This window comes from Colossoma macropomum, unplaced genomic scaffold, assembly GCF_904425465.1.
Source record: "Colossoma macropomum unplaced genomic scaffold, Colossoma_macropomum, whole genome shotgun sequence".
Taxonomy (NCBI): domain Eukaryota; kingdom Metazoa; phylum Chordata; class Actinopteri; order Characiformes; family Serrasalmidae; genus Colossoma; species Colossoma macropomum.
This window is the reverse complement of record NW_023494798.1, coordinates 21,621,203-21,646,270: the sequence shown is the minus strand read 5'-3', so window position 1 is coordinate 21,646,270 and position 25,068 is coordinate 21,621,203. Positions and strand designations below refer to the sequence as shown.

General features: G+C 40.3%; 1 protein-coding gene across 1 annotated transcript in view; it reads right to left on the bottom strand.

Moving 5' to 3' along the window:
• shank3a (SH3 and multiple ankyrin repeat domains 3a) overlaps positions 1 to 25,068 on the bottom strand; it is a 378,305-nt gene that overhangs the window by 42,107 nt on the left and 311,130 nt on the right. Inside the window, exon 16 of the mRNA XM_036585771.1 lies at positions 24 to 99. Coding sequence (XP_036441664.1) covers positions 24 to 99 — 76 coding nt within the window. The remainder of the gene's footprint in view (positions 1 to 23; positions 100 to 25,068) is intronic.

The window sequence follows — 25,068 nt, the reverse complement described above, 5'->3', positions numbered from 1 at the left end:
CACACACACTTATGTCGACCTACCTGTAAGAGGTAAAGTTGTCGTAGGAGCCCACAGTGTAGTGTCTGAATAGCCTCTTGGTACGATCCTCTCTTGTTTCTGCAAGAGAACAGAACAAAGCCTATTTTCATAAAGTCTAAATGTTAACCTTAAACAGCAGACTGACAGTGTCATTCTGAACATGTAGGTCTGTGCAGTCTTGTCTGTCTGTCAGTGTTTATAAAGATGTGTGTGTGTGTGTGTGTGTGTGTGTGTGCATAAGAGAGAGAATTGGCTCATTAATCCTGAAGCAGTGTGCCTGGTTAATAGGGCTGGTGTCTCAAGTCTTGCTAGATTTATGTGATTGGACTTTGGGCTGGAAATCAATGCACTGCTCCCCTACTGAAGGGCAATCTGCTGACTGCGCGCACACACACACACACACACACACACAAAGAGTATGTACACATTTTCACATACGACCAGCATAAGTAAGCACACTCTTATGTACTAAGAGATTCATTTGCAGATATGTTAGAGGTCACAGAGTTCAAGTACAAGATAGCTTAACATGTACAAAATTGCCAAAGCATGGCATTCATGAATATTCATGTTATATATGTAATGTGTTCAACCAGGTACACAACTACTAAAGCAGCATTAATGAATATTCATGGAATATGTGATGCACGCTGTGTTTCCTCTCTATAGAGGTCATATACATGAGCACTGGCACCAAGTTAACGAGGCAATTATCAGTACACAAAGCTGTGAATTCCAACAGTGACTCTCCAAAATCAGATCTAACACATCCGTCAGCAAAAGTAGTTCATCTTTATATCTCCGTTAATCATTAAAAACATTCAGAGAGAGAATAACGTAAGTGACTTCAGGCGTACATAGACTGTGATGGGATCTCTGTCACTGCAGAGGTGAGAAAGTAAGAAATACATTAGCATTTTAATGATGAGTGAGAGAGAAAGAAAGAGGCAGAGGGGGAGAGATAGAGAGAGAGAGAGAGAGAGAGAGAGAGAGAGAGGGCAGAAAGGGGAGACAGAGGGAGGGAGACAGAGAAAGCTTGAGAGAAACAGAGAGAAAGAGCACGAGAGAGAAAGATGAGGCATCAGAGAGAGAGAGATAAAGAATAAGAGAGAACACGAGAGAGAGACAGACAGTGGGGGGGTTAAGGGGATCAGGAATCATCTATTAATCAGCACTTAAGGACTTTACATAAACATGACTATACATGGGTGAATTTAGTAAATTGGTGAATTAGACTGCATTCTCTCTTCACTGGCAGCTTTCTGGCAACGGCTGTTGTGTTTAATCTGAGAGATGGGAGCCAATCCTGAGATTAAGGAGTGAGATTAAGAGTTCCTCCAGCACAGCTGAGACTCTTCATACCAGATGGCAAAAGAACAATCATGACTGAGGGTCACACACAAATACACACACACACACGCCTGCATCCACCCCCCCCCCACCACCACAGTCAGTCCCATTCTCTCATTTACCAACGTACAGATAATCAAGAATCACTGTAAAAGTAAAGGGGAAAAGTGGAAAATCATGCCACAGTGGCTTTTAAAAACCGTCATAGGAAAGCTAAGCTTTCATTTCAGAACTGGACCGTTAGCAGCCAGAAATCAGGAAACTACACTGTACTTGAGTTGCATGATGTAAAGTCTCCTGCAACTCATTTCAAATTCAGCCACAACAGTTAGAAGTGCCTCAACTTTGTGAAACAAGTTTCAAGAAACAACCAATCAAAACTCTGATAACGCATCACATGATCATATGATCATATCACACGTCATTTCAAACAAATGATTTCACCACACAAACAAAGAAGAAAACATTTTTATTGGATGACTGAAAAAGGGATCCTCCTGATTTGGCTGGTAGTTTTACCTTTTGTCAGTTTCCTGAGCCATGACCACAAACGTGTGAGTTTCTGAAAGCTAACGTTTCTGTAACCAGCTCGTGTTAACCAGCCAGCTGTTTAAACAGCTGCTTGTACCACTGTTTATTTCTCTTGTTAGCCTGCTGTAGCTAGATCCATTTTTTCCTTTCTTGATGCCCCACATTTTACACAGACCACAGATTCCTTTGGGAACCAAAACATGAAAGTGAATACAGAAGGGGAGATGGAGATGCGCTTCTCGATGAACTCTTATCGAGGACAGGATGAGCAAAAAATCAAGTACAACCATAATGGACACTTTCATAGGCTTAACATAAACAAATCAGAACAGGATTAAAAGCCGAAAACACAGCAAAGAACCACAGATTGATAAATAATAGAGAGGAATATATGATGTGTAAAAAACAACTTGCTAACTTGGCAGAATAGTGGAGTAATGAAATATGCAGCGTGTCACTTGATTTTAAATTGCTTAGTGCAACAGTCAAGCTGCATGGAAATTAAGTTGCATGAAACTCACAACAGCCTATTTATTTAGTGACAGGGAACTTTGCCACATTTTTATCTTTCCTTGACATCGAAACAAATGCAAAAAAGTAGGAAGTGCTGACTTCAACCTGTAAATTGAATGCAAATGTGATTCAAGCTTAACTCACTATGGAAAGAAATATGTACATATGCAGTTACGGTCAAACAGTACACCAAAAGGAAAGTAATAACGTGATTGCTAAAGATGCGTACCACTCCTTAACTGCATATCTCTCTTTCCCAGACTGATATCTGCAGGTCTCTTCCTGCAATGGAGGATACATGAAGCAGCTCACACATCATCATTATCACTGTAATAAGAAGTGCTCGGACCTTGAAGAGCCTTTGAGTTAGTGTGAGATTCTGGGAACAGTCAGTATACTGCAGATGGATCTCACATGCTCCAGCTTGAGCAGATCTATAAATCAAAGCAGACTCACAGGCTTATTAAAGGATGAAGAAGTGCAGTCTGCAAAATTTCAGATTTTTATTAAAACTCACACCAAATGCCTGAGCACAACATGGCCAGCCAAGTCAAAGCAGGTAATGACTGCCAAGCAGCACTGAAATTTAGTGTCATATTTCTAGAACTCCATGTCTCTTTAAACTGAAATCATCATTATATGAGTTCTTGGTCCATTAAAGTCCAGTCTTGATTCACATATGGTAGATGTAGAGTAGCCTAAAGTTATGTGCCTCATAAACCTCACAATGTCTGTAACTGTGAGTGTATGCAGAAGTAGGTAGACACCCATACTCAAGTACTGTTGAAATAATTTTGAAATAATGACTCAAATAAAAGTTCCTTTCCAAAAAAAGTCCAAAAGCAGCTCAACAGCTCAAAAAGCTACTTAATTACTAAGTAACTTATAGAAGTGCAGCAGCAATCCTGAGTACATCCAGCATCTATCAGCATAGAAACTAAAGTTTGTTAGTTTGTTACTTTATTCAGTGTAGATTTACAGGGATAATGCACATTAATAAACATTTCTCTAAATGTGCCAGTTTAGCCACCTTGGCTATTGTTCAACTGTAGTGCCTGGGTAGGTACAAAAAGAAAAAGCCCAAACCTCAAAATTACACAAAACATGAATAATACACACAGCCAGGCCTGTCATAATCATTATACACTCAACACTCAGGAGAGCAGAAATCCATCAAAATAACCCACCCCTAGGTTCTTTGTGCATACTTACATAGATATTGTATTGTACCATAATTGTGAAGATACAACAAAGCCAAACCGGAGACAGTTAAAAGTTTGAAATGTTTGAAAATAAAGTAGTTGATTGTCTTCAACAGCCATGGTCTAGATGTAGGCTACCTGTTTGCTGTCCATCTGTCTGTATGGGACCTGCCTCTGAGCAGTGGCCTGACACTGGGCTGAGTGCCCTTGGCTGGAGGACAAAGTCCTGTCTCTCTTTTTTGTTCTGTTTCACAGTATGAGAGTGCTGAAGTCTGACACATCGGCTTAACTCTCCATTCCTCTCACTTCACCTTCCATCTCCCATACTTACCAGCTGATGGTTTTGTGTGTGTATACTTTTAGTTGAGCATATATTTGCACCTTTTTCTTCAGTTGAGTTGTAATTTTCCTCATTCTCCCTACTGGATTAGTAGCTCTTAAAAATAAAGGTTTCTAAAGTTTCTAGAGTCTTGGATTGGGCACAGTGTTCTAGGAAAAACCTTTAATTGGTACCTTTACATTACACCGAGGTTACACAGTAAAATGGTTCTTCACATCTCATTTACAAAAAATATTCTTTAAGAAAGAATCTAGTAAAAGGTTCTACAAGGAACCAAATTTAGGTCTCCTATTCTATCGCTCCAAAGAACCTCTTTTGGCATCATTAGTTTTAAGAGCGTAAGAACCTGCCACCTTTTGTGTCCAACTTTACATGCGGCTGGTCAATTTTGCTAACTGTTATGGCCACACACAGTCATCACTGCGATGCCGCTCTCCTGCAGCTCAGAGCAGCATCAAGTTCAATACAGTTTGAAATATCGAGTCTTTCATTATAGAAAAATCTTCTATCTGATGACCTTCAATACTGTGCCTAGCACTGCAGTTCTGTCCTTCACACTGAAGGTTTTTTCTATAATGAAAGGCTCATTATTTGAAGCAGTGTCACAACTGACAGGATATTAGTAGGGTTTACTTGTGTAAAATGCAATGCCAGTTATTAACGAGACTCAAGAACTCAACTGCGTATGTTGTTGTAGCTAATATAAACTAGGGGAACAAATTTGTCACCACTCTAATGTTAGCTTTACACAAAAAACAAGCAAATAAACAAAAAATACGCCCCTGTATCCTAACATTGTGCCCTGTCACTCAAGCAAAACAAATATTATTAGAAATGGATTAATTAAATTAATATACTCTAAGAAAGAGTGCATTTGTAGGCAGAGCATGGATAGGTCAGTTAAAGAGGATAGAATAGAATAGAATAGAATAGAATGAGCAAGAAAAATTTAGCAACAAAAACAACAATTAAAGACCGTCTCTAGGCATCAATGAAAGACCTAAAAACTTCTCTGTTCATCAAAATTACACATTTTGAAGTTATTTCCCAAAAAAATCCCCTAAAGCCTTACACGTTGCTTTAATGTATCTTTACACCTTTGTCTTCTTTCAGTATGTGGAGATCTATGAATACACAAATAATGATTTGCCTTCACAGCTTTCAGCCAGAAAGCAACTTTCTCCACCTTCCATGTGCACTTGAATTAGCTAACCTTGTCTTACTAATGCTATACAGTGGTGTGAAAAAGTGTTTGCCCCCTTCCTGATTTCTTATTCTTTTGCATGTTTGTCACACTTAAATGTTTCAGATCACCAAACAAATTTAAATATTAGACAAAGATAACACAAGTAAACACAGCAGTTTATAAATGAAGGTGTTTATTATTAAGGGAAAAAGAAATCCAAACCTACAGGGCCCTGTGTGAAAAAGTGATTGCCCCCCCCTTAAAACATAAATTAACTGTGGTTTATCACATCTTTGGAAAGCTGAGTTCAATTCCCCTAGCCACACCCAGGCCTGATTACTACCACACCTGTTCTCAATCAAGAAATAACTTAAAAAGGACCTGCCTGACAAAGTGAAGTAGACCAAAAGATCCTCAAAAGCTAGACATCATGCTGTGATACAAAGAAATTCAGGAACAAATGAAAAACAGAGTAATTGAGATCTGTCAGTCTGGAAAAGGTTATAAAGCCATTTTTAAAGCTTTGGGACTCCAGCGAACGACAGTGAGAGCCATTATCCACAAATGGCGAAAACATGGAACAGTGGTGAACCTTCCCAGGAGTGGCCGGCCGACCAAAATTACCCCAAGAGCGCAGCGATGACTCATCCAAGGGGTCACAAAAGACCCCACAACAACATCCAAAGAACTGCAGGCCTCACTTGCCTCAGTTAAGGTCAGTGTTCATGACTCCACCATAAGAAAGAGACTGGGCAAAAATGGCCTGCAAGGCAGAGTTCCAAGACGAAAACCACTGCTGAGCAAAAAGAACATAAAGGCTCGTCTCAGTTTTGCCAGAAAACATCTTGATGATCCCCAAGACTTTTGGGAGAATACTCTGTGGACTGATGAGACAAAAGTTGAACTTTTTGGAAGGTGTATGTCCAATAACATCTGGCTTAGAAGTAACACAGCATTTCAGAAAAGGAACATCATACCAACAGTAAAATATGGTGGTGGTAGTGTGATGGACTGGGGCTGTTTTGCTGCTTCAGGACCTGGAGGACTTGCTGTGGTAAATGGAACCATGAATTCTGCTGTCTACCAAAAAATCCTGAAGGAGAATGTCCGGCTATCTGTTTGTGACCTCAAGCTGAAGCGCACTTGGGTTCTGCAGCAGGTCAATGATCCAAAACACACCAGCAAGTCCACCTCTGAACGGCTTAAGAAAAACAAAATTAAGACTTTGGAGTGGCCTAGTCAAAGTCCTGACCTGAATCCAATTGAGATGCTGTGGCTTGACCTTAAAAAGGCGGTTCATGTTTGGAAACCCTCCAATGTGGCTGAATTACAACAATTCTGCAAAGATGAGTGGCCAAAATTCCTCCACAGCGCTGTAAAAAAAACTCATTGCCAGTTATTGCAAACGCTTGATTGCAGTTGTTGCTGCTGAGGGTGGCCCAACCAGTTATTAGGTTTAGGGGGCAATCACTTTTTCACACAGGGCCCTGTAGGTTTGGATTTCTTTTTCCCTTAATAATAAACACCTTCATTTATAAACTGCATTTTGTGTTTACTTGTGTTATCTTTGTCTAATATTTAAATTTGTTTGGGGATCTAAAACATTTAAGTGTGACAAACATGCAAAAGAATAAGAAATCAGGAAGGGGCAAACACTTTTTCACACCACTGTAGTAGTACCTTATGAGGACGACCTTATTCATGACACACTTTCTTCGTGAACAATCCCAAAGTCATGACTTTTTTTTTTTTCAGAGTTGTTGTAATGAATACAGCCACCATCTATTTCAGCAGGCTTAGCTATCTGACAAACTTTGAGTAATGCTTGCCCTAACTTTCTTCGTCAACAGCCGAAACCATATAAAATGTCCTGTCAGCATTTGACATGAATCATCATGTACCTTGTAAGGCAAACATTGTCTAACATTATCAAGCACCTTGCAGATTTGTTGCTAGGCTGAAGTCAGCTACTTACTTATCAGATTCTTGTTAAAATCTTCCCGTTTCACCTTAAATGGTCTAGCAGTTACATTCTGGCACCTCAGGTCTTCTTGTTGTTTTCCCATAACTTCCGCACCATTTAAGGTGGAACAGGAAAATTCAAACAAGAAGCCGGAGAATAAGAAGCTGACTTCAGCTTCGTAGATTTCTTGTAGAGTCAACGGATAAAACTCAAGAAAACTTACTGGATGGATCAGACTCATTGTGGATGGACCAGTGTCAAGTTTAAATATAAGTTCTGTTTTTGAGTAAAAATTTAAAAAACAATGGCTACTGCAAACCCATGTTTTCTCAGGGCGTTTGGCTGGGACAGTCTGATTTTTCCAAATAAACTGCACCTATTTTTCTGTGATTTTCGGATCTTTTGGTAACATATAAAGGCTCACATTTCCTCCTTTAACTCTGCATCCAAAAAACACAAAATAAATACTAGCTAGACCTACACCTGACTCTGATACATCTTGTTACACCTTATTATTAAGCTAATGACATGGAAAGCCTCATGTTGTCAGCGGACGGGATTGGTTGCTTAGGTTTGTGACGTATGAAACTCTTTTTGAGACCGCCATTGGAGCACTGCAGTTTCAAAGTGGAAATACTCAGCCACGGTGTTGACTACTTATTATTTCGCTCATGGTGTGTCTCCTAGCAGATAAAAGATACCACAAGCACATGCTAACAAGTTTAAATACTTGATTTTCACTGGAGGGGGTTTTTAATATATCTTGTCTACACACACATTGACACAGGCATACTTGTATTACTGTCTTTATAGGGGTTACCACAGTCTCTACATGCCAACCCTAGGCCTAACCCAAATAAGCACTAGCAAATTGTCACTTTTATTTTTAAAAATAAAAGCTGTATTTTGTGCATAAATGCATTTTCCTCCAGGATACCAGCAAACGTCCTCACATTGTAAGATTGTTTAAGTTTTCCTATTGTTGTAATATGTCCCCATGAGGAGAGTACAACAAAGTACACATATGCTTGCGTGTACGCACGCACACACACACACACACAGGCTGCAGTAAATGGGTCAGAGCGGTGGGGTGGCGGCTGCTTTCTCTCCATGGTTGATAATAGTGTTCAGACTGGGAGCTGATACTCATGTGATTTCTGCATCACCTCTTTCCCCTCAGCCTCTCTCTGCTCTATCTCAACCTCCATCATCCACACTTTTACTTAATCTCACACTTTCTACCTTTTTTCCCTCCTCCCAGCGTGCACGCGTTTCTCTGTGGCCCCTGGCTGCCCTGTGAAGAGTCAACCCACTTTTTGTGTGGAGATGTGAGCACGGATTAGCCGGTCAGATTCAGACCGAGCATTTGTCCATTTTTCACTGTGAGATTGCCATTTTTTAGGAAGTAATAAAAGGGAGATTATGAATGGTGGGACCTTAGAGAGGTGATACTAAGTACACTAGGGAAATATTCCTTTCACAGTAAGAGATGAAGAGATGAGATCTGCTTATTTCTCCAAGAATGGAGTTGAACTTCTTACCCTATTTTTTAATAACAGTACAGTAGGAGAACTACTGTGAGTCAAAATATCATCTACACAACAAACAGGCATCTATTTTTAACCTCTTTAAACCCCAAAGGCTCATTTGTGAGTATTAACTTCAGTTACTTACTCTCATAACTCTATAAATTATTAGTTTCATTGTAATTTCCAATTAATTCAGTAGTTATTGAATATTATAGACTAGTATAGACTTACACTGATTGCTTATATACAAGCCTAGCAATCAAGGGGTTTAGAAAACAGTGTCTCCAGGTTAGAATATCTTCATGATATGTAAATATCCACAACACTGTGGTGGTCCAGTATAACAGTGTGGTTAGTGTGAGTGTGTGCGTTTGTGTGCATGTGAGTGAGAGCTGCAGCCAGGCTGATATCTCATCAGACATACCGTCATGGTCACGCTGGAGGCATAGCAACGCGATAAAACACAATCAGTCCAGAACAGTGGAGCTACAAGCCCTGACAATGAGTTATAACCCAGCACACAGACTCAGACACAACAACACCTATTACACCACTGCTGTCTGCTATTAGACCTCACACTTACAAACATACACACACACATATATAGTATAATGCAGATAGACTCTTTAGCCATATATACACAAACACACACTCCGATCAGCCACTTCATTAAGAACATCTTGTGTCTGCATTCTTTGTCCATATTATCAGCCTCATATACCATAAAGGTGCAAACTGTAGTTACAGACTGTAGTCCATCTGTTTCTCTGCATACTTTTCTAGGCCTCTTTCATCCTGTTCTTCAACGGTCAGGATGCCACAGAGCAGATATCATTTAGGCGGTGGATCATCCTCAGCACTGCAGTAGTACTAGTAGTGCCATAGTAGTTTGTGCTGCGCTGGCACAAGTGGATCAGATGGAGATTTTAAACACTGTGTCCACTCACAGTCCACTCTATGAGATACGTCTACCTTGTTGGTCCAACTTGTAGATTTTTAGAAACAAAAGCACATCTGGAGCTGCACAGATTGTATTGGTTATCCTCTAGTTCTTCATGGTCACAGGATTCTGCCCACAGAATACTACTGTCCAGATATTTTTGGTTGGTGGACTATTCTCAGTCCAGCAGTGACACAGAGGTGTTTAAAACGTCCAGCAGCACTGCTGTGTCTGATCCACTTGTACCAGCGTAACACCTAACATACCACCACCACATCAGTGTGACTGCAGTGCTGATAATGATCCACCACCCAAACAGTGCCTGCTCTGTGGTGGTCCTGAGGGGGTCCTGACCATTAAAGAACAGGGTGAAATGTGGCTCACAAAGTATACAGAGAAACAGATAACCTAGAGTCTGCAATTGTAGAACTACAAAGTGCACCTATATGATAAATTAATCTCATAAAATGGACAAAGTGTATAGATACAAGGAGATATACTTTATGAAGCGGCCAATCAGTGTAGGTGTATGTGTATGCATATATGTGTAGTATTATTCACTTACTATTATTGATCTTAAGACGGATTATTCAGTAACTACTATGAAATAGTCTGTCACTACTATGAATTATTCAGTAATTAGTGTTATTCAGTAGCTACCATGAATTAGTTAGTAATTAATATGTGTTGTTCAATAACTACTACGAATTATTCAGTAACTACTACCTATTTATATCTACTACTATCCAGTAATTCTTCAGAGCTAAGTTGTCGGGAGCAATATGCTCCTGGTAGGGTCTCCCAGGGCAAACAGGTCTGGAGTGAAGACCCAGACTAACTCGATCCAAAAACCCTCCATGAAAAACGGACACAGAAGATCGTGTACCCTGCCCGGGTGAGGGTCACCGGGACCTACCCCTGGAGCCAGGCCTGGGGGTAGCGTCCCTCGGCGAGCGCCTGGTGGCCGGGCAGCCCACATAACCCAGCCGGGCTCAGCCCGAAGAGGCAACATGGGGGAACATGTGGGCCCACCACCCGCAAGGTCTAGCATGGGGGAGCGGTGCAGTGCCGTACAGGCAGTGGGAGATTGCAAGGGGGCCCTTGGTGGCCTAGGCTCTTAGTAAATGGAATGTAACCTCACTGGGGGGGAAGGAGCCGGAGCTTGTGCGGGAGGTTGAGAGGTACCAACTAGATATAGTTGGGCTCATCTCCACCCTGGATAGGAGTTGGTCCCTCTCCTACTCAGGGGTTGCACAAGGTGAGAGGCTCCGGGCGGGTGTGGGGATACTCACGAGTCCCCGGCTGGCGGCAGTGCAGTTGGAGTTTGTCCCAGTGGACGAGAGGGTCGCCTCAATGCGAATTAAAATCGTAGAGAGGAAAACTCTGACTGTGTGTTTATGCACCAAACAACAGGTCGGAGTATTCGGCCTTCTTGGAGCAAGTGGGCGGGGTTCTGGAAAGGGTCCCACCTAAAGACTCCATAGTCTTACTGGGAGAATTCAATGCTCATGTTGGCAATGACTGGGAGACCTGGAGAGGCGTGATTGGGAAGAACGGCCTGTCCGATCTAAACCCGAATGCTGAATTGTTATTGGACTTCTGTGCCAGGCATGGACTGTCCATAACGAACACCAAGTTCAAACACAGGGATGCTCATAAGTGTACATGGTACCAGAGCTCCTTGGGTCAATGATCGACTTTGTTGTCGTTTCATCTGACTTGGGACCATATGTTCTGGACACTCGGGTGAAGAGAGGTGCTGAGCTGTCAACTGATCACCATCTGGTGGTGAGTTGGATCAGATGGCAGGGAAGACTGAGGGTCAGACCCGGTAGGCCCAAGCGGATAGTGAGGGTGTGCTGGGAACGACTGTTGGAGGCCCCTGTTCGGAATGATTTTAACTCCCACCTCCGGGAGACTCCTTAATCCGGGAGACATGCCTCCCTCACAGGAGTCAGGGCCAGAGGCCTCTGGCATGTCAAGCTCCATTTCCCTGGTGGAGGTCACTGAGGTAGTTGGCAAGCTCTTCAGTGGCAAGGCACCAGGGGTGGATGAGATTTGTCCGGAGATGCTTAAGGCTCTGGATATTGCGGGGCTGTCGTGGCTGACACGCCTCTGCAATATTGCATGGACCTCGGGAACAGGACCCTTGGGCTGGCAGACTGGGGTGGTGGTCCCTATTTTTAAGAAAGAGGACCGGAGAGTGTGTGCCAACTATCGGGGTATCACACTGCTCAGCCTCCCTGGGAAAGTCTATGCCAAGGTGCTGGAAAGGAGACTTCGACCGATAGTTGAACCTCAGATTGAGGAGGAACAATGCGGATTCCGTCCTGGCCGTGGAACAACGGACCAGCTTTTCACCCTCTCACGGATTGTTGAGGGGGCATGGGAGTTTGCCAACCCAGTCTACATGTGTTTTGTGGATTTGGAGAAGGCTTACGACTGTGTTCCCTGAGATATCTTGTGGGAGGTCCTCCAGGAGTATGGGGTGCAGGCGTTATTACTCCAGGCCATTCAATCTCTGTATGCCCGGAGTGAGAGCTGTGTTCGTATACTCGGCATTAAGTCGGACTCTTTCGGTGTTAGCATTGGACTCCGCCAGGGTTGTGCCCTGTCTCCACTCCTGTTTGTGATATTCATGGACCGGGTGTCAAGGAGTAGCCAGGGTCAGGAGGGCATTATGTGTGGAGGCCGGAGGGTGGCGTCTCTGCTATTTGCAAATGATGTTATTCTTTTGGCTGGATCACATGGATGCCTCCAGCGCACACTGGAGCGGTTTGCAGCTAAGTGTGAAGTGGTTGGTATGTGGATCAGCACCTCCAAGTCTGAGTCCATGGTCTTAGCCCAGAAAAGGATGGCATGCCCATTCCCAGTAAGGGGAAAGGACTTGCCCCAGGTGGAGGAGTTTAAGTATCTCAGGGTCTTGTTCATGAGTGATGGAAAGAGGGATCGTGAGATCGAGCGCAGGCTGGGACAGGCAGCAGCAGTAATGCAGTTGCTGTACCGGACTGTAGTGGTGAAGAGGGAGCTGAGCCATAAGGCGAAGCTCTCTGTTTACCGATCGGTCTACATCCTGACCCTCACCTATAGTCATGAGCTGTGGGTAATGACCGAAAGAATGAGATCGCGAATACAAGTTGCGGAAATGAGCTTTCTTAGCAGGGTGGCGGGCTACATTCTATTTGATAGGGTGAGGACCTCGGCCATCCGGGAGGAGCTCGGAGTAGAGCCGCTATTCCTCCGCATTGAGAGGAGCCAGCTGAGGTGGTTCGGGCATCTGATTCGGATGCCCCTGAATGCCTCCCGGTGGAGGTGTACCGGGCACGGCCTACCGAACAAGACCCCGGGGTCGTCCTAGGACCCGCTGGATGGGTTATATCTCCAAATTGGCCTGGGAGCGGCTTGGGGTCCCCGGGAATGAGCTGAAGGTATTTGCGGGGGACAGGGTCATCTGGGATTCTCTGCTCTCCCAACTGCTACCACAACCCTATCTGGACTAAGCGGTTAACGATGATGATGATGATGACGACTATGACTCTCTTATTATATCTAATTATTAGTGCTGGGCAACATCAATAAAATTCAATTTCATTTTATTGTTCAATTATCTCACAGAATCAGAAAATATTTAAGCTTGCAATAATAAAGTGAATGAATCCATGCCTCATGAGTGCTTGTAAGTTGTGCAAAAAGTTCGTTTTGATTGTACTGTTTCATTTTGTTCTGTTTCTCTTAAAATGACATCAAATGGATCTTAACAGTACTGTTAATATCAACCAGACAAACACATCCTCAAAAAGGAGACTTCTGAAATCTGAAACAATTTTAACACTGAGCATGTTTGTTTTTTATCAATACTGCTAAAACAAAAAATCAATCTTGTTGTATGAGACTATTATCGGTACTCTGGTAAAGACAATGTATCACCAAGCACTGGTAACAACTACTAATAAAGTCACAGTTATGAAGGTGAAAAACTGAAGTATGTATACAGGTATGGGCTCCTGCAGTTTTAGGGATTAAAACTGCTAATCCAAAAGGGTCGCTGCAGTAAGAATTTTTGACCTGTTTCTATTTAACTATCAAACTACCCACAGAACCACTAGTATAAAATGGATGTTTCATTATGTCAGTCTTGTAGACTTTCATAAAATCTCTGACATCATTTAATATCAGAATGGCTGAGCAATCAGTTGGCCTATAGCTTTGGAATATTTTTCACTTGCCTTTATGGCAATGTCTGTGAATGAGCAATTCATCAAACCCGCTCCATCAGGCTGAGGAGTAGAGAGGGAACGACTGAACGGGGGAAGAAGAGTGAGGAAAAAAGGCACAAAATATCCTCTCCTCTGCTTTTAATCTTTATTTTAAAAGCTTTTGCAGTCAGTTACACATAATATTGTGATGCTGACAGATGCTGCACAGTGAACATGCACAGCTTGTCAGTTAGTTTTCAGAAGGCTTCCTTCTCACATCACCGACAGTCTGAATTTGGAATAACAGTAGAAAGATGAGCAGTTACAAATAGTCTTTAAGCAAAACACGTTTTTAGAGTTTCTCACTATCAGTAGCATCAGGTTAACCTCTAAATGTCTAGTTACTATTGTCAGTTTTGCTGTCGATACAGTTACATATTTATATATATATATATATATTTTTTTTTAATTAACTATATATTAGTTATACAGTAAATTATGTTACATTTCATCTACATTGTGTAACGGGTTCAAATTAGCACTTCTGACTTCTGTTTGCTTCAATATAAAATAGATATATATTACATATATACACACAATATGCAACTCAAATCGTAAGACAATAACTGCTCTTCTAACTATGAACCCAAATGTGATATGGATTTAAAACACTTAAGAATTTTTCCAATAATTTCAATGCATGACAGAAGAAAAATAATCAATATTAAATTACAATTATGCTGGAATAACTACAGCTTTAAAGGGTTAATTATATGTGATGCTATAGTGAAAATGGAACAGGTGTCATTAACCCATTCATGTCCAGCGACTACATTTAGTGCAATGAGGAAAAAAGCCACAGAATTTGTACTGATGTTACCAAACTGCGACCATGCATGTGAACTGCATTTAATACAAATTAAGTGACAAGAACTCACTTTTTGATCATATGATTTAATTGAGTTGAAAAAATTCTTCAGATGTGTGCTCACACAAGCGAAGAGTACATTTAAACCACAAGAAATTTCAGATATGGACATCAGAGGTGCTTTGTCCAGGTTAGGGGTGCTAAGACTCTGCAATCCATTCCACAAAATATTTTTATCTCAAGCAAAAAATGAAGCAAAACCTAATTATATATTTTGTATACTAAACACATAATTTTAGTTGATACGTCTGTAAAACCTGCTGGAGAAAAAAGTGAATGTGAGTTTCAGCTAGAAGCTGTCGACATGGTCTTGGTGTCTGTGGTGCCTGGGCGCTTGTGCCAATGCTCGGAAAGGACTCCGAACTGTTGTTCAGATTCAGTGCACAGCTCTTAGCCAATCAGCAGTGCAGAAACTACTAGTTTAGGGCATTACAGAAAACACATTGTTACTAGGCTAAAAAAAAAAACCAAGTTGCTTTAAAATCACTGGTCACATTTTCACCTATCTAAAGCTTCACTTACCAGGTTTCACAAAAAAGTTTTAAATCCATTTTAGAGAACTCTTTTTTAAAAAAAATTAATCATAAGTGGACAAATAGGACAGAGACCAGTTTTAGTGAATATCCCCCAAGCAGATTCATAACTCTATGATAATTCACATATCAATAAGCAATAGTAGAAGTAGTAGTAATAATAATAATAATAATAATAATAATAATAGTCTTCTGTATGCATTTTGGTTATTCTCATTGTTGTTACCTTTGTGGCTAAAGGTCTGTATCTACTGGAATGTTACTTTGCTAGACTGTCATTGTCTTATTTTGGAGATTTCATATATTTAGTGTTGTTTGTTGAATGCTGTTGTGTTTTTGAACAGGCTGGCTGTGACAGGGTCAAGCTGGTCTTGTGTTGTTTATCTCTAGGGTGATGTACTTGATGCTAAGAGAGCTATCTGGCTGTTTTGTCATGTATTTGTATTTTCATCATAATTTCCTGCTGTTTGTCTGTAATGTTAAATGCATACTTTCCACAAAACATTATAATATTACTTTCTGTTCATGAAAACTTATGGTGAGAGCAGGAGAAAATAAAAAGTAAAAATAAAAGTAAAAAAATGTCCACTGTTATTAAACATCAATGAAATGACAGTCTTACTCACTAACTTTTCATAAAAACAAAGGTCTAAAAATAAACCTATGATTTTATACTGCACTCCATCTCTCATTCTGTTAAAACTAAAATAAAAAAAATTTTAAAAATAGCCCCAGCGAGTTAAGGCGTCACTCACAGACAGAATGTGCGTGTTTGAGTGGAATTACTCACTGCTATTCTAGTGGAAGCCCAAAATCCTTCAGAGACTGAGAATGAGCGAGAGCGAGAGCGAGAGAGAGAGAGAGAGAGAGAGAGAGAGAGAGAGAGAGAGAGAGAGAGAGAGAGAGAGAGAGAGAGGGAGAGAGAGAGGGAGAGAGGGAGAGAGACAGAGAGGGGGCGGGGCCGAGGGGGGTGGCGAGAGAGAGAGGGAGAGAGTGGGAGAGAGAAGGGGAGCAATGCTTTGCCTGGATGCTATTTTAATGCAGGGCAGTGGACAGGAATACACTTTAGCACTATTAATAGCCCAGACAGCAGAGTGTCACTACTGCTCTTTACCTCCTACTGCCTTCCTAATGCAGCCCCACACACACAAGCACACACCAAGACAGTGCTATCACCACCTACGGAAAGCTTTTGTATGTGTGTTCTCAGCACCCAGTAAATAGAGGATCTTCATAGAGACAATCAATACCAGGGTTACACAATATGACATGACATTTGATGAAAGCAAAAAAAAAAAGGTCATTATTATCACCATTGTTGGTCCAGTATCAGAATAACATCTGGTAATTAAGTGACAATTTGCCATCCTATTTTTAGCTCAGGCACATATTGACCAGAGTATGTGAGTGGAGCGGAGTGGAGTGGCAGACATTTCCGCTCCTTGGTCAAAGTGTTCTAAAATCACTCTGCTCCAGGTTTTCTATTTTCCGCTCCTCGCTCACGCATAAGAGAATAAGAGAAAGAGAACATGTCCACTCCATATGACTCATTTCTATAATACTGAGTTTTTTTTTGTCTTGAAAGAATGTACATGACCCTATGCACTTCACTCATCACTCATGTTACACAGAGGTAGTCATACAAAAAAGGGACTGGCCTGGTTGATTGAATGGTACTGGAGAGATTTCAGTGTGAGAGAATACTGACGCTCAGACTTTTCGAAAAGTGGCTCTGTGCTCTGGGCAAAATCACACAGCTCCACTCCCACTCCGCACCACTCACAGTCTCTAACACTGAACCATGTGTAAAGTCATTAGTGTTGGCCATTTCTGTTTATTAAACTCATTCAAATGGAGCACAGTGGATAACATCACCACCTCACAGACAGAAGGTTGTAGGTTTAATGCCCATTTATGCCCATTAACTCCACTGCTGTACCAGTAATGCCTTATCCTAACAGCAAGCGAGCATTCAAATGTAGTATAAAGCCTTCAGAACATCTATACTTGAAACATCAAGTCTGAATGTTGAATAAAAAACATAAACAAACTCCAGATCTATCAGCTGTAGCTCCAATAGCTACAGGGTTTAACTACAAAAAGGGTTTTCATGCTACTAATCTTCAATGTAAATCCTTTTTATTTTAAATTAGGATATCTTTATGTGCATATTTTAAATGCAACATCAGTAGTTTAAGCAGTAATCACAGGCAAATAGTTATTTGATTAACCAATTTACCTGGCTAGCATGAATGATATAGCTAACTTAGTTAGATATTGCAGCTAAACATACCATTCTTTGTTGTGTTTTATTATTGTTCTGTATTATAAAACACAGAGTAAACATCATACAGTTCCATTTTTTTTCTCCACCTCTTAAATACGTTTCTTCTCTTCTATTTTTGTTGTGGTGAAACATGAGCATGATGCCTGAAAAAACCTGTGAGGCATGGTATTACCTCGCTCTCTGAGCTCACACCTGCCAATAATTAAATTGAGAGCGCTCCAGTTTTTTTGCTCACTGTGCCAGCTGTTAGAACAATATAAGTGTCCTTGGGCTAGACTCCTAATGCTACATTAACCTACATTATAAGTGGTTTCGGATAAAGGATCTGCTCAATTCTACAAAATATTTGGATAAAATGATGCAAAAGTTTACAATAATTGCCTTGTCTGATTTAGCTGTGTCATGGCTATGTACAGTTAATCAATGATTAAGCTTTACAAAACATACATTACAACCACAATTATTAATAAAGAAGACTAATTATCAAAACAGCCATCTGAGTAAAGCCGGTGTGAGAAATGAATGTGATTGTGAAAATGAAAATGAACAGAACAGGAAAAACGAGGAACAACACTGGCGTATACAGCATATATGTACACAGCAGGTTGCAGTATATGAGCTAATTTGCATATTATGTGTCATTTAGCAAATCAGATTTCAGTCTGTCTAATCAGAGATGCATTTGACATGTAAATGCCTGTGATTAAAACTTTATCAGGTTACAATCTAGATACAAGTCACATGAAACGACCAGGTGTTCACAGGCCCTGGGACACATGCTATTACCATGTGGGCCTGTATGTGTGTGTGTATGTGTAAATGACTCTCCCTCACTCCTCTTTTCTCTCCACATTTTGTTCCTTCCACTCTCATTCTAAGCTGGGTTCAGCTGGCAGACCTCCATATTACTCAGAAGCCTCCTCACTCAAATCTCACTCTGTTCCTTGCTCACACACTCTATACACGTACACATGTGCACACACACAAACAAGGACTTGATTATCTGAGTCATTTTAAACTAAAAACTAAATTCACCACTCATACAATGCACAGCAATAAAAGAGCAACAAAATCAATGGCAGGCCACTCACAAACAAAAACATTTCCCACATAAAAAGAGAGTAGTTAAGAGGGAGTGTGTGTATGTATGAGAGATAAAGAGACGGAGAAATAGAGGACTAGATAAAGACAAAAGAGAAAGAAAATGGCAGAGTAGTTTTTTAACACGCTTGCTTGTAAATTGTCCCATAATATTTTACAGTACGTGTACCGTGTACTGTAATTCTAATTAAAACTGAATCTTCAAACATTTCCACACAACGGCAACATCGTTTACTCACAGTCATTTAATCTAATCTGATTCACACCAGTAAGAGTGTGTGTGTGTGTACACTGCAGATGTTGTAGACTCTTGGCTCTGAGGATTAAAGGATTCTGTAATTACAGCTTAAAGGCTGAACCTGTGTTAAGATAAAGTATCTGCTATCAAAACAACACACACACACACATTTACACGTTTGCAAGAACATGTACACACTGGAGTAGCTATGCTGCAGGAAAAGCTACAAAGTATTAGTGAAAAAAAGAGAAAAAAATTAAGTCTTCAAGTTCATGTGGACTTCCTGTGTGAGAGAGAGAGAGAGATAGAGAAGAGAGAGAGGGAGAGAGAGAGAGACTGAGGGGAAAAGTGGAGGAAGAGAGCAGTGGAAAGGATCAGAGAGGGGAGGAGCTAGAGAGAATGGGAGAAACTAAAGAACAGAAAAAAGAAGCATGAGATACAGAACAGAGAAAAAAGAAAGAGCAAGTAACAGAGAGAAATGGAAGAAACAAGAGGAGAGGGAGAGAAGGGGAGAAAGAGAGAAGAGGAGAGAGAGAGAGAGAAAGAAGGACAGAGAATAAGAGAGAGAGAAAGAGAAAGAGAGAGAGAATGAGAACAGGAAGAGAGAAGTGAGAGGGGGGGAGAGAGAGAGAGAGAGAGAGAGAGAGAGAGAGAGAGAGAGAGAACAAAGTGACAGAAGAGCAAGTAAGTAGAAATAGTAGAAGCGAGGGAGTTTCTGCACCCAAACTTCTAAATGAGTCTAAATTTAGAAGAAACTCTATTTGGGTGATTCATAGAAGAATGAGTCATCCAGTGAGGCGTGGGAGGAAAGAGAAAGAGTGAGGGAGGAAAGAGAAAGAGTGAGGGAGGAAAGAAGGGAGGGGGAGGGAGAGAAAGAGAAAGAGAGAGAGAGAGAGAGAGAGAGAGAGAGAGAGACAGAGAGAGAGAGAGAAGGAGTTCCCTGCAGTAAAGCATTGGTATGCAGGTTTGTATGGGCTGTTACAGTGAAGTTCGTATTTACTGATTCCAGACATGCACCACGGATTCCCCCTCGCTCTCCCCCACAGCTCTCACACACACACACACACACACACACACACACACACACTGCAATACAACGCATAACCACTGCTTGTGTATAAACTTTCTGTTCATATGCAATTAGTTCTTCAACTCACGCCTTCAAATCAGCCCCTCTCTATCATCTCAAACACAGTGTAAAAGAAGGAGGGAAAGAAAAGGAGAAGAAGGAGGGACAGAGTGAGAGAGAAAGGAAAAGATAAGAGAGAGAGAAAAACCCTGAGTTCTGTGTGTGCGCACGTGTGAGCTGTTGCTGTTACGTACTGGGTACTTCACTATCAGGATTTAGGCTGTGTTCAAAATAGCCTACTGCACACTGCTTGGCAATTGGTTGTGTCCAAAAGTAGTAAATGGTATGCAGTATGTGACCAACATGAATTTCTCCAGCAATTCATGTTCAGCAAGATACCAGGATGATGTACTACTTTGACCAAATATTTCAGTAAGCAGCCAGAGCTGTCTTTGTGATATACTGCATCCCAATATGCAGCACGATCATTTCAGCAGGGCGTAACACTGATGTGAGCTGCCCATATAGATACATATAAATAATTTGTCCAAATGCCACTGCACTCAATGCAATGTTAATGCCTCATCCGTTTTCACTGTAGGTCTTACGGGGAGTTTGTTTACTGAGTTTCTTACTGCATCACTGTAAAATGTAACAACTGAACTATTATTTTTTTGGGTCTACTTTACTCATCTGTTACACTTACTGATGGAAATCTAGTAACATGTACTGTTTCTTTGTATAATCCTTAGTTACTTAGGTAAAGCTGGTTAAGATCAATTCATTTGCATTAGTCCTACAGACTGAAGAGTATTTTGCCTAATCTCATTCAGTACTGACTGTACATCAGTGCTGAGTAAGATGAGGTGCCATGATCCCACCTGCTGAGTGTGGTTCTGGACACTTCAGACCACTTCTGCATTCTGGGCCGAACTGTCAGTATTGGTCCAAGATGGTCCAGAGCAGTATTAAGTTCAGTTGTTAAAGCCATTCTTGTCGAAAAAGGTTCTGCGCTACAGTATGAATTTGTTAGAATTATAGTCTAGTTTAGCTTTTAATGGAAGAAACTGAGTTAGCTGAGTGTCTAGAACTGTATAAAGGCAGTAAATGTAAGTTACAATTATTTAAAAGTCCAAAATACTATCATTTTAAGATCAAAAGAGTGATTTACTCTTAAGCGTATACATCAATAAACAAACGTTTTGTTCACACTCAGTTCAGGGAATTACTTATGGTCAAATGATCTGAGCTACTTAAACTTAAATGGTTTAAGGCAATCATCAATTGAAAACAACACTTCACTCTCTCATTATATCAGGTGTCTTTTAAAAGTCATCAAACACATATTTTGACCAAAATATGTCAGCATGTGCTACTAATAACCTGACAATTGGCAAGCAAGGGCTTGCTGAGCAGTGATTGGAGGGCTAAGGAAACTGGGGTGGGTCTTGAGATCGGTCTGATTAGCTCCCTGATGTTGACAGTCTAGTTACGTCCCTGCCTTGTGTTACAGTACACGGCTTTTGTCTCATACAGGATCCTATACTGTACACTACTATGAAGAGAAGTATGTAGTATACACTATATCCTGGTGCAGTATGCAGTATACAGTAAACAACATGCTATTTGGAACACAGAGTTAGTTAGATTACCAGACACACATACACACACATAAGCATGCAGAGGAACCTGTTTGGGTAAGTTAATTGTGACAATGAGTGAAGAGCAAAGAGCCACTCTGTATTAAAGAGGAAATCTGCAGGTTTTTTAAAAAATGTCTGCATAATTCAGTCACTGAGATGTAAACAAAAAAAATCAGAGTGATTTGATGAAAAATGCTTAACTGTAGAGAGACTTAAAAACTTGGATTTCTTTACAGTGGTGGTGATAAGAACCAGGGATCACAATGTGTACAACTCCAGTATAGCCATTTCCTTACTACCCAAAATCACCACTGAATCTACATGTTTTTATCTTGTAGTTGTGGTGACAAAACCTTGTATCTCCAAAATAGCAACTTTATAGGACAAGGAAAAAAAAACAACTTATCTTTGAATTCAAGTTAATGGAACAAGGTTTATTTCCTTTAGTCCATTCATCATGAATATTTAACACACTGTAAAGATCAACTCTAAAATAAATAAATAATTAAATAACAGAAAAACTGCAAAAAAATTAAAAGCAACAATATACAATGCTGACAACTCTTAAAAATATTAGTAAATCTGGGGTGGGGAAAGCTTCCGTTCTCTTTGGAGAGTATTTCAAGACATTCTGCACATTCCCCTCTGCCAACAATGGATATTAAACATACATTTTAGATCAAAAACGTCATCAAAACTATCATAAATCAATGCCTCAGACCTCAGGCACCATATACATAACCATTTTATGTAAAAGCTTTCTGCGGGGTAGCTCTTGGGGTATGGCTGCAAAAATAGTAATTTCACTAATTAATAGTTTATTTGGTTTATCAAACAGTGCTCTATGGTGAACTTTCAATGCCCTCTCTGTATACGTGCAAACTGTGTGACCTTGATGTTTTGAGATATGTTAATGTGTATTTACTTTTAGATCTAATCTGTATCTCTGGATCTTCATCCTGAGACTAGCCAAATGTTAACGTGACAGTGGACCACAGTTCACCATCTCAGAGTTACAGGCCAGCAAACTCTTAAGATATCAGATAGTAAGGTGAACAGTTTGACTATATATGGGTTTCCTCTCTTCTTATTAGGCATATATGTTAACACTCTCTTGTTTATTCATATCAATGTTGGGTACAAACAATTAACTTCTTGGTACACTGACCAATAAAATGGACCAACACCTTTTCTGTGGATTATTTAACCTATTTTAGTCCACGTTTTAGGTGGAGATCTTTGGGTTTTTAACAGCAGCTACTCCTCGGCTGTGATTCTTAAGTAAACATTTACTAACTGGGAGATTCAATTGTGACTCTTGTTGTTTAACTGATTTCTTGTGTTTATTAGAGATTATTACCACAAAGGTCAATAAACTCTTTGGATGTCTAGTTCTTATCATCACCACTGTGAACAATTATACCTTGGTACTCAGTTTTTGGCTTTGTTTACATCTTCATGATGTGAGCATGCAGATATTTAGAGCTGAAGTGTTCAGTGGAATTCCCCTTTAATACTTAGAGTGCTCGCTCAGTGGTGCCGTCCACAGAGAGTTGAACTGTCCAGAGTGCTGAAATCACAGCTCTCTATGATTAGTGTGTGTAGGACCCACTGAGAAAAGCACTGAAACTACACAACTATACTGTGGATTCCAGAGTTCATAACCTAAAGATGCTTAATGACTGACCGATGCCCCGCCCACAAATTACTGTTGCCAGGTTGGACAAGCTTCAGAGAATGTACACAAAAATCCCATACAGCTTATTTTTGTTACAATTGGTTATAACCAATCACTAAATGTAACGTGTGTTATTAATAAAATAATTAATAAAATATTTCCATTGAGATTTATTTTGTATGTGTCTGAAAGAGCACACTATTAGGACAGACAGCATGTATTTTTTGGTCTTGTAATTGCGCTAATATTAGAGTGGTGGCAAATCTATTATTCATTTGCCAGGCTACATAACACTAGTGTTAGCTAGCTGACAAGCTAACTATTTCTAAATGTAAATTTTAAGGAACATGAGAGTGTGAATTGTATTGTATTGTATACAGTGTATATCGAAATACTATGAGCTAAGCATCACAAGGTACTTCAATATGTTTTATTTCAAATTTCATGTAATTTCTTCATTAGTCTGATAAGCTTCAGATTGATCATGCATCAAATACAAGCGTTTCTGGATGTTAATTTATTATATCTTCATTCTCAATGTTACATAGGTTTATCATTCAGTAAAGAATCTTCTACTTTGTTCACTATTCTGGATGCATCTAAAATTGATCTTTTTCACAGCTCCCTACTAATGAGTTAAAACCTATATACCTGTAGAGCAGAGCATCATAAAGGATGTATTTCACAGATCTATCTGCAACATTTTTTTGTTTGTTTTATTGAAAACAACGTTTATAACAATCAGTAGTAGTCACAGGATTGTTCAGCACTTGTTGTTTTTCCTGCCAGGTGAGAAGATTTTGCCAGTGAACTGGCTGATCTCTCACTAAGCTTTGAGTTCTTGGAAATTTGAGTTCAATAAACATAAAGTGGTACTAAACAAAGCCAAGGAGAGGGAGAGAAAGAAGAACAAAAAGCACTGAAGGAGCAGGTCTGATGGAGGTTGGTGATTAAGAAGACAGTGGGAGTTAAACTTTCTTTTAAAATTAATACTGAATTTGTAGAAACGTTCTCTTAACATATCCTCATCTGTAAGAATTTTAAAAAATGAACTGAGAAAAGTTAATATATAAGCTCACAGAGCAAAATCACACCGTTGCTAATCGTAGATTTTACCCATATTGTGCAAATTCGAATATTATTTTAGGACCTGTAGCTAATTGAAGAAAGAGGAAAAATGCTGCCTGACTTCAGTACCTTTGCTTGATCCGTGTCTGTTTTAAGTGGATGGATAGAGTTTACGTCACATTAGATCTGGGCCTTTTATGAAGGAAAGAGACCTACTGTGCGCCAGCTTGATTGTTTTATGCTTATTGCTACGCTAAAAATTCACGAAGAACAGACATTTTGGGGCCTTTTTTACTGTTCCTGGGTGTCCATCGTTTTTTTTCCAACATCCAAACTGGCAACAGCTGCTATGACAGAATGTGTTTATGGGCATGGAAAGGCAAAATCTACAAACAAATACTGTTAAACATTTGTAGGTTATTACATCTAATTTTGTTTTTTTAGTTTCCTCTTTTTCAGATGCATTCAAGGATGAAAGAATGAATTTTTATTGGGTCTGATAGGTGCAAGCTGGTGTGACCTGATGTGAACATCATGAAAGAAACAGTCTGGGTTTCAAAAGAAATCTGTTCTTAGGTAGTTATGTAGGCACCACATGAGCCCACTTGTAGAATGCGAAGGTGTGTATGTGTGAGAGTGATTTGGCAGTTTGGGGAGAGGGATTACAGAGAGGAGAAGATGTTTCCTAAAGGAACAATAAGAGCAATTACAATTAAGCGTTGTCCAGAGAGATTGGCTGTTGCTATGTTACG